Source organism: Pinus tabuliformis, chromosome Q (genome assembly GCF_031772625.1).
Source record: "Pinus tabuliformis cultivar Carrire ecotype Pingquan chromosome Q, CPIR1, whole genome shotgun sequence".
NCBI classification, from domain to species: Eukaryota; Viridiplantae; Streptophyta; class Pinopsida; order Pinales; family Pinaceae; genus Pinus; species Pinus tabuliformis.
This window is the reverse complement of record NC_142296.1, coordinates 1,228,768,782-1,228,786,048: the sequence shown is the minus strand read 5'-3', so window position 1 is coordinate 1,228,786,048 and position 17,267 is coordinate 1,228,768,782. Positions and strand designations below refer to the sequence as shown.

At 39.8% G+C, this 17,267-nt stretch overlaps 1 protein-coding gene and 1 long non-coding RNA gene across 5 annotated transcripts in view; both read left to right on the top strand.

Moving 5' to 3' along the window:
• Window positions 1-335: 335 nt before the first annotated feature.
• WEB1 (WEAK CHLOROPLAST MOVEMENT UNDER BLUE LIGHT-like protein (DUF827)) overlaps window positions 336-17,267 on the top strand; it is a 187,715-nt gene continuing 170,783 nt past the window's right edge. For 2 of the 3 annotated variants that reach the window (XM_089386048.1, XM_089386050.1), the window contains exon 1: window positions 336-725. In XM_089386048.1, the coding sequence (XP_089242174.1) occupies window positions 714-725 (12 nt within the window). In that variant the 5' untranslated portion in view covers window positions 336-713. Of the gene's footprint in view, window positions 726-1,319; window positions 1,528-17,267 lie in introns of all 3 variants that reach the window. The other variant, XM_089386049.1, reaches the window with a different exon arrangement.
• Window positions 12,193-13,079, top strand: LOC149224242 (uncharacterized). Of its 2 annotated transcripts, XR_016249054.1 has the most exons (4): window positions 12,193-12,257; window positions 12,387-12,444; window positions 12,550-12,683; window positions 12,795-13,079. It is a non-coding gene; the product is annotated as an uncharacterized LOC149224242 (long non-coding RNA). The 2 variants fall into 2 exon arrangements; XR_016249053.1 differs by having other exon boundaries at window positions 12,550-13,079.

Below are 17,267 nucleotides of genomic sequence, written 5' to 3'. Positions count from 1 at the left end.
AATTAAATTATAGACAAATTTAATGAAATAAATAAATATTCTCTGTTCAAAACAACAGTTATTAACTCTTAATAATATGATATATCCACCTTCATTTAAATTTAGAAAACATAAAAACTAATCAAATTGAAAATCTTTTTACGTATTTCTAAATCGTTGATCTCTTCATAAATTTCAATCTTAAACCCAAAAAATCTTTAGATAGTAAACCTTTTCTGTTTTGTCAGTTGTCAATATTGAAAAGGAATCTTTAAATTGTAAGTGAATTGTCAATGTTCAACATATCTGGATTAAATGCTATTTACCCTTCAGTTATATGTATTCCATCCATTTTTTATATATCCATCCCGTATATGGGAGCAGGTGATTTGTGGTGGTGGCAGTGATGGTTGGCATCGAGCTGTAATTTAAGGTCGAAAATGATTAGAAAATACAATACAAAACACCAACATGGATGCCTCATAATACCTTTTCTGAATGGCGTGGACGAGCAGGACACCCAAAAAGGATACACTTTCCTTCCTCTCCCGCTGCTGACGCTCAGAGAATTGGGAGATTCTGGTATCTGCGAGTCGAATTTTGTGGGTTACTTCAAATCATTTGTATTTACCAAGGGCCGAGCTTGTGATGCCATTTAATCCTTCTAGAAGCCTGTTGCTTATTTCTCCTATTTCAACAGAGAACAACATCGGGGGCTATTAGAGTGAAGTTTCATGGGATTAGAGGTAATTTTTGGCCCCGATCTCCGCGTTCAGGCAACAATTTCACGTAATTTTGTTTATTCTAGTCAGAATTTGACAAAAACCGAGAATGAACCGATGTAGTTTCCTGTTCTAAACGATTTAATGCATAGAGCAAATTAAATTTTTGCATCCACTTGGGCCATATGAAAGCTAAGGGTTTTGTTGATTTTAATGGTAGAATAAACATGTTTTCCTGCTAATTTTCCGGCGGAAATGCTGGGAAAATGGGTATGAGGTCTAGATGGGATCGATGCCTCTGAGGAATTAAAATATTCGCCTTTTGTTAAGGCATTTTGAGATTTGTTCTCTGTGATACGATGGTGGTTTTATGCTAAAATCTTTAAATTTTCGAATTAGCCTATCTTTGATTTCGAATTGAGTGTTTTTGTTTCGTCGAAGGATGGTTGAAGTTTTAAGATTTGTAAAATGTTTAACAGTTTTTCTTGTATCAAAGTATTTTTCATCTTAAAAACTTTAGGCTACTTTTTTTTTTTTGTTTGCGGATCCCCCCTCCAATACACTGCACTTATGGAACTGGAACACAGATAACTGTATCTTATTATTTCCAACTTGTAGGGGTAATCATGACTGTTCAGCATGTGTTTCGTACACGAGTTCATGACAGGTGCTGCCCGATGTGTGGATTCCCATAGTTGGTTACAGTGAAGTACGATATGCCAACCATTCGGGTTATGGTGATGGCTATGAGGAAAAGTGTAAAGGGTTAAGGCATGATGATTGGAACTTTTAATTTGAAGCATTCAGTGGCTATTTCTAAGCCATGGTGAGAACTTGTATACGTTTTCTGCCTTGAAAACGTATACACTGCATTTGAACTTTAAAGGCGTAAACCAAGTGGTTTAAAAGAATTTTTGATAAATTGGTGTGAAAATTTGCTAGGAAGAAGACAGTCTCATTTTTGAGATTAGAACTTTACCGGTGCTATATTGGCAAGCACATTGGAAAATTGATACAACATTAAAGCAACTAGGGCAGACAATATTGAAGGTTTTTGAAGGATATTTTATTTATTGTATTTTGTTTTTCTGGTGTTCCTTAAAATGCCACAGAAAGTTAGTGTATTTTGTTATTTTTAAAATTTCCCATAAACCATCCTTAAAAGAGTGCAAAATGGCAAATATTTTATATCTTTTCATTAAGTGAAGTTATTGTTGAGTTTTGCCATGTTGTTGAACGGACACTCCATTTTTAGGTTTGCTAAGTCATCGCCGAGTCCGAGTCATGTGATTCTTGTTTTTTTGAATCCCAAGCTCTTCCAGCTCAAAATCAAGATCAGTTACCATTTAACTCTAGTTTGTAAGTTCCATATATCGAATTCCAGGGCTAGTTTGATTTGGGTCTTCCCTTTGTCTGTTTATTTAATTGAACCCTGGTCTTACAGCATATCTAGTAACCTTTGGTGCCTCGGCCTCTCAGTGAGGTAGAACCCACCAGTCGACTGGAGCCTGGGAGCAATGATGAACAATTGGTTAGAATAAGAGCTTTGGTCATGTGTTGAGTAACGTAGGACTCACCAGACCATGGAACATTGAAACAAACTCATTGAAAAAGCTTCCTCGAGGTTCTGGTTCGCTGGTGGGTAGAGTCCATTGAGAGCACTGGAAACTTTGTAGAGTAAATGATATGCCCATCATTCAAGTTCTCCATTCCTCTAGTGGATCGGACCTAGTGAGGATGTGGAAACAAGCCTTCATGGGCTCTGGTCCCTTGATGATTCACAGTGTTATCAGAACTGCCCGGTTTGTATTGGTTCACATTGGAGAGGGCTGAACTGGATCTGTAGGCTAGTTTCGTCCTGAATTGGCTGTTATTTGTAATGAGAGCACTGTCCCACTCATGTGCCATCATGCCAAAAAGAAATCATGCATAAAAAAGAGAAAAAAGGCTTTACATGTTTTTTACATGAACAAACTTGCATATTTGGTGTCTAATGTTTTGGATTTACGTTGATGTACATAAATATATGTATATTGTAAAAAGTTTGCATATTTGTATTTTAAGTCAATGGGTTCTTCAACCTAGTTTTTTGGTCAATTATGGTCTTGTCTCAGTTTGACATTTGGCTGGTTCTCTCGCTGTTCTGGTTTTGATAATTTTGCTGTTGCTTAAGGTCCATCCGGGATAGTGAAGGGTCATGAAAGAAAAAGGGGCATTCTCCTTTTGGATACCTCGGTCTCTTGGTGGGATATAGTAGGGTAGTAGAGCAACGAGAGGGAAACAAAAGGAAAGCCCCTATAGTGTTGAAACTTGTTGGGCTCTAGACGCATGGGATCCATTTGGGACATTGGACCACCAAAAATCTAAGCAAGCTACCTTTGGACCCCAAAAATTAGGTCTCATGAGTCATGAATTGAGCTTTTTGAGGGGATTTGACTTGACTCTTGAGAGGTGTCTCCTTGGAATTTGAAGAGGTATTACCTATTCTATGAGCATCGATGAACTAAGTTGTCTCTTGTAGTTGCTTGTAGGTTTTCTAAGGGATGGTGCCATTAATTCCTCCAACAAGTTTCCATTGAGTCAAATTTTTAGCCTACCTTTTAGCAAGTGTATTGCTTAATTGGCTTTGTCATTTGCTTTTGCATTGAATTTTCTATAACTCATGGGAGGAGTTTATTTGTTTATTTAGTTTTAATTTTTATATTTGTGACTAGAGGAATTGGCAACTTGGCCGGTTTTGTACTCGTGTGACATGGGGTTGATTCTAGCCGCTACCATTATAACCTCTAAGTGCCTACGTATGCCTCTTTCGTAGACACGAGTAAGTCGAGGGGATTTGAATCTCGAATCTCTTTGGTACATAACATTTCATTTTCACAACACTTGCCAATTGAGTTGCCCCCTCGTGGCTACCTCTTGGGAGGAGCTGATTAGAAGAAACATCTCTTAACTATCCTTTTAATTTTGGATTTTTGGGAAACACTCTTCTTTGAGCACATCCACAATGAGGGTTGAGTCCCTGAGTGAGAGAGCAAACTCACTGAAGCCCCTTCTAGACAAGCAAGGCCTCATCAATGTTGTTTGTAGAGGAACCAATACCCTAAGCAAATTTTGCACATGGAGCTCCTTTTAGGTTAAATATTATCCCTCCAATGACTATCGACATTGGATTTCCCTTAGCGTATTTGTTGAAGAACATGGTGTGATCTCCTATTGTTTAAACTTTATCCATTTTCTTATATTGACATCTTTAGGATGTTTACTTCATGTTGATTTATGAGGGTTTGAGGCCCATTTAAGCAAGTTGTATCACTTAGGAGTCACATTTTTTTTCTTTCAAACAACACATTAATTTTTGAACATTTAAGTTTGTGATTATTGATTCTCTCAGAGCAAACTAGTTGAAGTCCCTTCTAGATAGTCAAGGCCTCAACAATATTGTTTGTAGAGAGAAGCTAATACCTAAGCAAATTTTGAACATATAGCTCTTGCTAGGTCACAGATTATCCCCCCAGTGCCTATTGGCCTTGGATTTCCCATAGTACTTCCATTGAAGAACAAAGTGTGACATCTCCTATTTTTATCCATTTTCTTATGTTGGCGTTTTTAACGTCTTTCTTTCATGTTGCTTTATGAGACATTGAGGCCCATTTTAGCAAGCTTTGTCTTGAGTCACAATTCTTTCTTTTCTTTCAAACATTCCACTAGTTGTATCACTTAGGAGTCACATTTTTTTTCTTTCAAACAACACATTAATTTTTGAACATTTAAGTTTGTGATTATTGATTCTCTCAGAGCAAACTAGTTGAAGTCCCTTCTAGATAGTCAAGGCCTCAACAATATTGTTTGTAGAGAGAAGCTAATACCTAAGCAAATTTTGAACATATAGCTCTTGCTAGGTCACAGATTATCCCCCCAGTGCCTATTGGCCTTGGATTTCCCATAGTACTTCCATTGAAGAACAAAGTGTGACATCTCCTATTTTTATCCATTTTCTTATGTTGGCGTTTTTAACGTCTTTCTTTCATGTTGCTTTATGAGACATTGAGGCCCATTTTAGCAAGCTTTGTCTTGAGTCACAATTCTTTCTTTTCTTTCAAACATTCCACTAATTTTGGAACTCATAAGTATTGTATTATTGGTTCTTTTGAGCAAATTACTTTTTGACTCCATAACTAAGGATGGAGACGATTCCTTATCATTCGAGACATTTCTATTTCTGTGCAACAAAACCAATATTTGGAGGAGCTCCTAACGGTTTTTTCCTCGGAGATCTAGGGTGGTCAGTGCTACATTGATTCACTTGAAGTTGTTTCTTACTTAATATGGAGATTTGCTTTTGTTAGACTTTGGAGCTTAATTTCTATAAAGAACTTGTTGGCAAAAAAAAGTTGGGAGGAGGATTATGTTTGTCTTTTATACATACAATGCCTTAAGGGCCTTGGATTTGTTGCTTTTGGAGATTTTGAGCAGTTACAAACTTGTTATGGGCTAGGAGCCAAAAGAGGCACTAATGTTTGGGATTGAGGCTTTGTCTAGATTTTTCTCCAATTGTAGCCATGGAGTTTGACTTGGTTCCTCTACTCCTACAATTTTGCATATCCTTCTTTCACAAAATATTCTCATTTAGTTCTCCATGCTCTAGTGTCTTCTAAGGATTTTTGGACCTGGAAAGGTACCTTAAAAGATTTTGAGAGGCATCTTAGGTCATCAGATAACTGGGGAGGGAATCTGGGAAGTCTTTTTCCTGCTTTTATCTTATCCAATAATGACCACCCTCTGACTTGATTGTAGCTCCGCAAGATGATAATGTTGTTAGAAGATAACTAGAGTTTGATGTTTCAAAGTTTTGCTTCTTTTTCCAGCCCATCATTTTGGTAGAGATTTTCATTTCTTATGTTTATAGAAGTTTCTCCTCATGGGGCTTGTTACTGCAAAATCTAGTAGCCTAGTGCAAAGCCTCACTAAGCACTCTGGGTCTAGGGCAATAATGAGATCAACCATAATGTCATCTCAATGGCTTCTCCCTTGCTGTTTTTTGGTCGGATACTAACCCCACAAGTGAGGCTTCTGCAACAAGTCTTAGAGGTTTGATGACTAAAGAATCCTAAGAAGAATGGCTATGTAAGGAACTTGTTAATTTATACACTCTAGAAAGGTCTTAAATAACAAAAGGATTAGGTGAGAGAAAGAGATGATGGATCAAAGGAAACTACTAGCTTAAGCCTAAGAGGCTGAGGTAAGTTCTATAGATTTTCAAGTTAGCTTTCCTGCTAGCCACCATCAATTTACGATTAGAGTTATAAATTAGGTTTTTAGGACAATACACTTTTTGGAGCATGCCAAACTTACAACAATAACTTTAAAATACCCTATTAAGGCTATTGTTAACAAAAGGTTGAAGTCTATTGAGGGGTAAACAAGAGGGAGGCCAACTCAAGGAAATTAATGGTTGAAAATGCACAAAACAACAAACCCTAGATGTCAACCCTAAAAGCAGAGCTGAAAAATGCATGGAACTTTCCTTTTTAAATTTAATAGATGCGATGCCAAATTTTAGAGTAATAACATATAGGTAAAATTAAGCTACAAAATGTAGATTTTGCCAAACCATGACCTTAATTTACCATAAAATTAAAATATGGAAAATTTAATTTGATTGATAGACAAGGCCTAGTGCTTCCAATCAATTGGGCATATGGAGTCAAGAAGACAAGGTCAAAGGAAGAGGACCTTGGATAGAGAGGGGAAGAGAAACGAGCTCTCTAGAGTCTACCAATCCTTAGTGACTTTCACTTTTAAGGAGATTTAAGGTCAAGGGATGCAATCTAGTTCCCTTGATGGATACTTGGTTTCACATATGAAGAAACAAGAGTTCATAAGAGATATAGCATTTATTAATATGGCATAACATAAACCCTAATTCCAACAATTATATCAAATGGAAGAAAAATAGTATTAAACTTGTGCCATTCATTCAAGCACCACTTCATCAATCCAAGAAAGTCTCTCCATGCAAAACATATTCTCCTCAGAAAGAAGAGAAACTAGTGTGCATTCTTTGCAAGCGAAATATTTGAGTATGTGTGACAATGATTCACTCAATTTGACTCCCCGCTATTTATAGGAGGGTAACCATGTCGAGTTGGGTTAGTTTACAAGTAAATCCCTAAAAAGATGACTTTAAGTGTTCACAAGGTCAATAAGTCACAAGCAGACCTATAAGATAGCTCTCATAATGGTAAAACACAATAAATCCCTCCTTTTTCTCCACATGTGTGGGAAAAGAAGCTCTCCAACATGACACCAACCTCATAAATTGAGTATCTCCATTAAGAAATGTGCCAAGAAGGGTCCAAGAGTGCTCCTCGCTCCAAGTCAGTTCATCAATATGAAAGGGTGCGTCTCCAACCTACAACTCCTCATCCATACGCCATTATCAAGAAGGCCCACATCATCACTTTAAGGCATGCAAGGGTGACATTGCAAGCTTACGACGTGAAGTCATCATCATGGAGTGTACCAACCCTCTAAAAGAATCTCAAGTCACCATTATCATTATCAGGGCTTTGGAAGAAGGTAATGTCCATCAAGTAGGTGCAAGGCCAACTTGGGGGTGTTCAGGGTCTAGTGGAATACACCATAGCTTCTGGCGATGTCCTAGCTTTTATGCTCAGTGTTTCAACTCCTGGGGTGTGGAAGGTGTCATACATCAGTGTGAGGCTTTGTTAGTAGCCAACACTCATCTTTATGAGGCAATGTTGAGGCTGCAAGATCATAAGTGCTCTCATGTTGGGCTAGACGTCTTCTTCAAGGGGTTGGAGAAGTGTGAAGCCATCTGTTGAAAATGTAACGATGGAAGGTCTTTTGGCTTGTGCCTTTGCTAGTGAAGACCACAAATTTGTCTTTCTCTAGCATGAGAACAAGTTCATGAGATAGACTTTAGTTACGATGAGTTGATTTCTGGTTTACTGGAATGGTCATCAAGGTTGCATGCTTAGTGTTGGAGCTTCAGTTACGTGAAGTCTTCTTCAGTTTGACTACAGGACAAGGTGGCAGTTACAAGTTTAGTTAGAATGAGTTAAGTCTTCAGTGTTGATTGGAAAGAGAACGAGTTAAGACATCAATGTTGATTGGAGAGAGAACAAGTTGAACTCTTAGTTAACTTGCAATCACTAGTAAAGGCTAAGCCTCCTTGCATGCTCGAATTCTATCTATAAAGAGAAGGACGAAGGCACAAGATCGATCATTCTTGAAAGATCAATTCTTTTGTGTGTGGTGTTTGCAAAATTGAGGAGCTTGTGTGCAAGGAAATAGGAGGCCACAAGTACACAAGGAAATAAGAGCTCGTGTGCTAGAAAATAGGAGCCCAATTGTGCACTAGGAAATGGGAGTGAGCACGCGAGGAAATAGGGGCGAGAGATCAATTCTTTGTGTGGAGTGCGCAAAATTAAGGAGCTTGTGTTCAAGGATTTAGGAGGCTTGTGCGCAAGGAAATAGGAGGCCACAAGTGCACAAGGAAACAAGAGCTTGTTCGCTAGAAAATAGGAGCCCAATTGTGCGCTAGGAAATAGGAGCAAGTGCACAAGGAAATAAGGGCACAAGTGTGCAAGGATTGTGGAGCAGGGATCATAGATTCTCAGGGAAAGTCAAGGCTATTGAACATGAGAATAATTGTGTTCTTAAATTGTTGGCTGCAGTAGCAACGTGAATTGTAATAGATTAAATTACTCAAAGAACAATCAATAAAATATCACAACAAAGAAATCAAGTTTTCCCTTTTGGGTTTCCTGGGTAAATCAAGCGTGTCAATTTGTGTGAATGTGTTTTTATCTCTGGTATTTTTCCGCTGCTTATAAATTATTAAGAAACTCTATATCTTGGTTAAAGTAAATTTGGTTTCTATTTTCAATTGCCTTGCTTTCAGTAATTCATCTAAGTAGTTGCAAAGTTTCAAGAAAATTAACATGGTATCAGAGTAGAGTTCTGCATAAAGACCAACACCAAATTGATCAGTCGGTCAAGACTCAAGAGCGCAGTTGAGTTTGAAGACTTGCACTAGAGTTTTTGAATAACAGTTTTTGGATAGCAGGATGTCGTTCCAAGGACTAAGGGCAAATCATTGTTTAGAGGGAGCCTCTAACTTCTGCTCATGGAGGGAGAGGATCTCAGTGGTGTTGGAGATAATGGAGTGTTAGAATTTGTGGCAAATCAAATAGTTCCATCCGTAGATCCCCAACAATTAATCCAACATAACAAGAATGACACCAAGGCCAGGAGGATCATTCTTGAGGGGGTCAATGACCATATTATCATATCTCCATGGGAAGTAGACAACATACGAGATGTGGAAAGTCATCTTAGAGTTGTATCAGGGTTCCAATGATGCTAGGAAATTTACATCAAAGGGCAAGTTAAGAAATCTTCAAATGAGCAAAGGACAACCCATCATTACGTACCTTTCCTAATTTATTCAGGTTTGGGATGAGCTAGCTGGAGTGGGTGAGACTGTAGTAGACAATGACCTTGTGAGTCTTGTGCTAGTGGGACTTCATAAGTCTTGGGAGAATTTCTAGGATGTAGTTAGTGGTAAAGAGAATGTTCCCAACTGGGAAAGGCTATGGTCAGACTGCGGCCAAGAAGAAATCCAAAGGAGGACGACAGATGGAAGATTAGGGAAGACAGAGGATGAGAACTTTGCCTGCAAAGCCAAGAGCAAGAAGGCCCAAGGAAAGGTCGAGTCCAATCAGAAGGGTGAGAAGAAGAAGAAAGATCTGAGCAAGATCAAATGCTTCCATTGCCACCAGTTCAGGCACTATGCCACTAAGTGTCCTAATTGGAAGAAGGGGTCCAATAAGGACCATGTGGTTGCATCAGCTAAGGTAGATGCGTTTTCTTCTCAGTTCGAGAAAGACTTCTCATTGATAGCTTGCATGGCAAGCTTAGTAGGCAACAATGTATGGTACATTGATTCTGGAGCATCCTTCCACATGATCGGAAACAAGGAATATTTTAGCCAACTAAAGGAGAAGGACATGTAGTTTCATATTGAGCTAGGAGATGATGGAAAGTACTTGACTAGGGGAGTAGGTATTGTCAATTTTGAGAGGGAGTTTGGTAGCTCTCTCCATCTCAGGGATGTCCTCTATGTTCCAGGCCTTAAGAAGAACCTTGTTTCTGTTGCTACCCTAGAGGACAAGGGTTATGATGTCATCTTTAGCAGAGGTAAGGCTTACCTCAAGCACTTAGCTTCTGGATCCATGAAGCAGATTGGTGTGAGGATGAAGAATATTTACAGGCTGCAGGTTGAGACATACACAACCTTGAGCAACAAGGCAAGAAGTGCGTAGAGTAGAGACTTAGGGGAGCTTTGGCACAAACGCATGGGGCATTTGTATCGTGGGGCATTGGAGATCTTTTAGAAAATAGTCATAGGACTACCACAGTTCGCATTTGACCAGCATGATGTGTTGAAGGGGTGCACACTTGGAAAATATGCCAAGTCATATTTTCAGGGCCGAGACAATAGAGCCAAAGGGATTTTGGAGTTGGTACATTCAGACGTATGTGGGCCCTTCTCTTCTCCATCACTCATGAGACACAGGTACTATGTCACTTTCATAGATGACTATTCTTGGAAGACGTGAATCTTCTTTATGAAGAAGGAGGAGGAGGTCTTCTCCAAGTACATGGAGTTCAAGGTCTTGGTAGAAAACTACACTAGGAAGAATCAAAGCATTGAGGAGTGATAATGGTAGGGAATATGTCTCCAATGCCTTTAGGGACGTGTGTGCCAAGAAGGGCATTAGGAGAGAGCTTACAACACCCCATAATCCTCAGCAAAATGGGGTGGCCGAGAGGAAGAATCGTAGCATAGTTGGAGTGGCCAAGGCCATGTTGCATGACCAGGGGCTGCCCATGTTCTTGTGGGTAGAGGCATGCAACATTGCAGTATTTTTGTAGAACAGGAGTCCACACAGGGTGCTTGGACGAGTTACATTGGAGGCGACTTTCATAAGAAAGAAGCCTGATGTTTCTCACTTCTGCATCTTTGGGACAAAAGGTCACTGCCATGTGTCCAAAGAGAGCAGGAAGAAGTTGGAGCCCACAGCTGAAAAAGGAATTTTCGTGGGTTATAGTGAGATATCTTAGGTGTATAGGGTGTATATACCATCACTCAAGAAGACAATTATCAGGTGGGACTTGAGGTTTGAGGAGGATAGAGCTCTGAGGGAATCCTTGGAGCAAGAGCAGGATGGAGTGCTGAGAAGGAGCTACTCCTTAGCCAGTGTCACAAATTGAGTCTTAACTAGGTGGCAAGTAGGTCGTACAAGAGGATGACAAGGAGTCATTGCAAGATGAGGAGGAGAGACCAGGACGAGTGGAGGTAGCCACTCAGTGAGTGACTCCCAGTGCAGGGAGGAAGAGAACCAAGTGGGCTGAGAGGTTGATTCAGGAGGCCCGAGAGCGAGTTGAGACTCCTAACTCTATGTTTAGGCAGAGCAAGCAACCACAGAGGTACACCAGATATATGGCATTGATGATTGAGTTGTTGGACACAAAGCCTTCTTGTTATGAGGAGGCAACCTCTTAGTAGGTTTGGCAGAATGTTATGGTGGGGGAATATTCCTCCATCATGAAGAACGATGTCTGGTAGATTGTGGCATGGCCAGAAGGCAAATCAGTATTAGGCTCATGTTGGGTGTATCCTCCATCATGAAGAACGATGTCTGGTGGATTGTGGCATGGCCAGAAGGCAAATCAGTAGTAGGCTCATGTTGGGTGTACAAGGTGAGGCATGGAGCAGATGGCAGTGTGAAGAAGTACAAGGCTAGGTTTGTGGCCAAGGGCTTCTTCTTGTAGCTTGAGGGCATCAACTATGATGAGATGTTTGCCTCAGTGGCTAGCTATTCATCCATCAAGACGATTCTAGCACTTGCAGCTGAGATGGGGTGGAAGATCCACTAGATGGACGTGAAGACATAATTCCAGTGTTCCACGGGGACTCGTCCCCCCACCTAGGGGTCTAGTTTCCTCGCTCCCCCGCGCTCCGGGGACTTGGGGACGAGTAGGGGACGTTTCCCCACGCTCCCAAAATGGAGGAAACTCAGGGGGACGTGCCAGGGAAACGTTTCCCTTCCCTGAGGGGGCGTTTCCGGAAAGGGGGACGTGGAGGGACGTGGGGGGGCGAGAGGGGACTTGGGGGGGCGTGGGGGGACGTGGGGGGGCGAGAGGGGACGTGGGGGGACGAGGGGGGACGTGGCACACTTTTAATGCATTAAAAACCATTTTAAATTTTTAATTAACTAAACACTGAACTTAATCTTTAATTAAGAGTTAATTACGTTTAGGGTTTTGGAAAATCATTGTTTCATGTTATAAAACTGGCACCCTTAACCATGAACAACACACTCACAGCGGCACAGCCTTTGCAAGTTTGCTGAGCGCTCCACTCACAGCGTTGGATTTCATTGTTTGGATTCATCATTCCAGAGGGAGCTGATTTCATCTCATGTGAATATCTAACAGCCAACTGGCATACTTGAGTAAGGCCAGGTATTCATATATACATAAGAATTTTAAATTCAGTTCAATTTATCTAAAATATATATTTGCACATATGATCACTTTATTCTGTTTTTCTGTGTTGAACTTGGAGCAAATATCTAACTTCTCCAAGTTAAGGTCTCGTCTGTACTGGTTGATGTTTATCGAGGCTCTTTCTGAACAGAAGATTTGCAAGGTGGAGTAAAGCCCAACTTTCATATTTTCAGATTTGCAAATTTGCGGGTGTTTCAGAGATATAATATAATTCTGCATAAAAGTTGACCATATTCTGTTTGTGCAGTCTATCTCTCTCTCTCCAGGTGAAGTGAGGGCCCATTATTAGGTTGCCTTCATGAAAAGAGATCCATAATATATCATGTTGCGTTTCATTTCTTGCTGGAAATAAAAATCATATGCTTATTTCTCTCTCTCCAGGTGAAGCGAGGGTCCTTATTTGGTTGGCTTCATGAAAAGAGATCCATAGTATATCATGTTACTTTTCATTTCGCGCTGGAAATAAAATCATATGCTTATTTCTCTCTCCAGGTGAAGTGAGGGCCCATATTAGGTTGGCTTCATGAAAAGATATCCATAATATATCATGTTACTTTTCATTTCTTGCCGGAAATAAAAATCATATGCTTATTTTGAGTGAATCATTTCACATCGACAATGGTCAGAGTGGACAAACCAGGGATCCACAATGGGAGAAGCACTGTACAAGTATTGTAAATACTAAAAAAGCTATGTTACAGTTCAGAACATCTCAGGCTCCCTGGAAGGTTTTATGGTGCAGTCAGGCTATATTCGAACAAGATAATTATAATAAATTGGAGATTTATATGTTTTACGCTTATAGTTTTAATCATGTCCATATTTATCTACTACTAACTATTTGTCTTGTGATGCTGTTAAAGATTGAAGTTTATATTGCATGAAACATATCATTGCAGTTAGATACACTTATAACTATTGGAAGCTCAGTGTAACGTTCATTTCAAATTAAAGAAAGTTTCTATAGCTGCAAAATGTGGCTTTTTCAGGGTAATTTCAGCCGTGCCTAATAATATAAAATTGTTTTCTATAAAAATTTAGAGCATATGGGAGCCTTTAGCATTTGGCATTTTTTGCCAATGATGACTCTTGATGTATCAGACTTGACTTTAATCTTTTATAAATTTGGATAATGTCAAATGATATTCATATCAATGATCATGCTTTGCAGCTTTTCAATTCAAACCAAATTGTCATAGTGGACTCAATTAATAAATTATATTTTATATTTATAAATTTTTAAGACCCTGACGCTCCCCCACGTTTCCTAAAAAATGGTAGGGAGCTTTTGCATAGGCCGCTCCCGCGCCCCCTCGCTCCCTCGCCCCCTCGTCCCGGAACCTTGGTGGAACATTGCATAATTCCTCAACGGGGTGGTTGAGGAAGAGATTTATATGGAGCAACCAGAGGGGTTTGAGACCTTCAGCAAAGACACTCATGTTTGTTTGTTAAAGAGAGCTCTTTATGGGCTCAAACAGGCACCGAGAGCATGGTACACTCGCATTGATAACTACCTTCAGGGATTGGGCTTCACTAAGAGTGAGGTGGATGCCAACCTATACTACATCATATTTGGAGGGCTTTTTCTCATTCTAGTGCTGTATGTTGGCAATCTTATCTTGATTGGAGCAAAGAACTTGATTCAAGATTGCAAGGCAGATCTTGCAAGAGAGTTTGAGATGAAGGACATAGGGCTTATGCACTATTTCCTTGGGCTGGAGGTATGGCAGGGTGATGGGGAAATATTCTTGGGGTAGGGGAAGTACACTACAAAGATTCTCAAGAGGTTTCATATGCAAGATTGCAGGCCCATGACCATGCCTCTAGTCACAAACTGGAGGAAGGTGGACGCTAGTAGAGCAGAGCGAGTAGATGCTACATTGTACAGGCAACTCATCGGGTCATTGATGTACTTAGTCAACACACGGCCTGATATATGTTTTGTAGTTGAGCCAGCTTATGATGGATCCTACTAGAGTTCACTGGGTTGTTATGAAGCATGCTTTGAGGTATCTTAGAGGCACGATAGATTATGGATTATGGTACAAACAGGTTGATGGAGTGAGGCTTGAGGGCTTCACAGATGTAGATTGGGCAAGGAGCTCTACAGATCAAAAGAGTACTTCAGGTTGCGTTTTCAACATTAGTTCAGTGCTGTTTCTTGGTTCAGCAGGAAGCAAAGATCAGTTGCACTCAGTTCAACAGAGGTCGAGTACATGGCTACCAATTTGGTAGCGTGTGAAACTATCTTGATGAGGAAGTTGCTTGTGGGACATTTCAGGCAGAGGATGGAGCCCACTATGATACACTGACAATCACACTTGCATCAAGCTCTCTGAGAATGTTGTGTTTCATGATCGCTCCAAGCATATTGAGATCAAGTATCATCATCTCAGGGACTGTGCAGAAAGGGATACTGAAGCTACTATACATTCCAATAGAGGAGCATACAACAAATATCTTAAGCAAGGCATTGACAAGAGGAAATTTCGTTTATTTTAGAGATAAGTTGCGAGTTGTACAAAATCCCTTCCTCGCTAAGAGGGAGTGTTGAAACTATAGTGATGGAAGGTCTTCTAGCTTGTGCCTTAGTCAGTGAAGACCAAAAATTTGTCTTTCTCTAGCACGAGTACGAGTTCATGAGATAGACTTCAGTTACAATGAGTTGATTTCTAGTTTAGTGGAATGGTTATCAGGGTTGCATGCTTAGTGTTGGAGCTTCAGTTACATGGAGTCTTCTTCAGTTTGACTACAGGATGAGGTGGCAGTTACAAGTTCAGTTAGAATGAGTTAAGCCTTCAATGTTGATTTGAAGGAGAACGAGTTAAGATGCCAGTGTTGATTGGAGATAGAACAAGTTGAACTCTCAGTTAATTCGCAATCACAAGTAAAGACTAGGCCTCTTTGCAGCTTGAATTCTATTTATAAAGAGAAGGACGACGACCCAAGATCAATTCTTTGTGTGTGAAGCGTGTAGAATTGAGGAGCTTGTGCACAAGGAAATAGGGGCTCAAGTGCGTAAGGATTGTGGAGTAGGGATCAAAGATTCTCAGAGCAAGTCAAGGCTATTCAACAGGAGAACAATTGTGTTCTCAGAGACAAATTGTTGGCTGCAGTAGCAATGTGAATTGTAATAGATCCAATTGCTTAAAGAACAATCAATAAAATACCACAACAAAGAAAGTAGGTTTTCCCTTTTGGGTTTCCTAGGTAAATCAAGTGTGCCAATTTGTGTGCATGTTTCTTTTTTTTTTTAATCTATGGTGTTTTTCCGTTGCTTATAAATTGTTAAGAAACTCTGTATCTTGGTGAAAGTAAATTTGGTTTCAATTTTCAGTTGCCTTGTTTTTAGTAATTCATCTAAGTAGTTGCAGAGTTTCAAGAAAATTAACACCATCCCTCCAAGGGATATCCAATGTACCTATGAATGAACATTTGAGATATACTCTCAAGATTGGGTGAGATCAACATCATTAGGTAAAGAAACCACAAAGGTATCATAGTGGACCATATCTAATGCTAGAGGCACAAAAGTACTACACACAAGACTTGTCTTCAAATGTTTTTCTAGCTGATGATTTGTAAACAAGTTACCACACTTATCTCTGGGATGGTTATGTAAAGGTTCTATTAGGTGCTTCCAACCCCAAGGGAAAGGATAGTTCCTAGGTTGACACATCAATCCAAAGGTGCATGTGATAAAGGTGATCATGGAAGGGGATTGACTTCAAGGAAGATGCCATTGTCTTCGTACTAGCTGAATGAGGTCCAACATCTTAAGTGTAATGATGTGAAGAGGGAGCAATCATAGGACCCGAGTTACCCCTTTCCTCGCCGTATTTTTACCACCCCTCTGGTGCACCTTTTACTTCAATGATTTTTTCTTTCTTTCTTGCATAGCTTGGGTAACCAACTTGCTTAACACATACCAAGATCCCTTAAAGATGTAGTAGTTTATCACTCATTGGTGTTGGGACATTCATAAGTTACTTTTATTTAGATGGAGCATGATATGCTAGGAGTCAGGTGAGGGTTAATGAGAGGGGTAGAGCTCAAGATAGGCTTTTTACCATGCACTATCAATTATCACAACCATCTTTTGCTTTTTATATTTTCTCTCATTTTTATATATGCTTTTATATTTCTTTCAACTGCATCAACCTCTTAAGGGAAAAGTTTCTGGGCTCTTACTCAAAGATGAGGATAAAGGACAACCAACAATGATGACCAATGACAATAAACATGAAGAATGGAGGTGGGTAAAAGGGATAGATTGAAAGTGATAAGTATGGATTATCTTGGGCAACCTATGTTAATTAGTGCCTCCTAGTTGTGCCCCTTCTAGATAGTAGAAAGAAAAGGCCTAAAGGAAGGTCACACTGGACCAGTTGCAAGGGATAACCACCCGTGTGAAGTGTGGGAACAAGTATACAATCAAGAGTGGTCAAACATCCAACTCCACCTGTGATTCATATTAGAATGCCTTTAACATTATATGAAAGCATATGATTACATAAATGGTTAGTGTACCTTACAGTGGATGACTCACCTTCCTTCAAGAAGTATGTTAGATGGAAGAAAGCATTGATCAAAGCATATGTGGAGAGCTTTGAGGCGTAGTCATCTATGGATCATCATAGGGTCATTGGCTGTTAAGTTGATCAAATAGGAGAAAATTTTCTACTAGAGGTTACCCACTTGGGTGGGTAACATCTAGCTCCCACTCGGGAATGTGCTCCGTATAGAGCACATCATCCATGTCCTTGAATGAGGAGCGTATAGGAATCCTAGTGATCCCTGGTGCTTGTAGGCCTGTTACTTGTACACTTGAAGCAAATGGTTGATAACAATCGAGCAGGGTGCCGATTGTCACCCTTGCAATATAGGAGAATAATAAAACTAGCAATAACCTTAGCTAAAGTAAAATTTGAAATCTATTTAATTATGCAAGAAAATCAATATGAA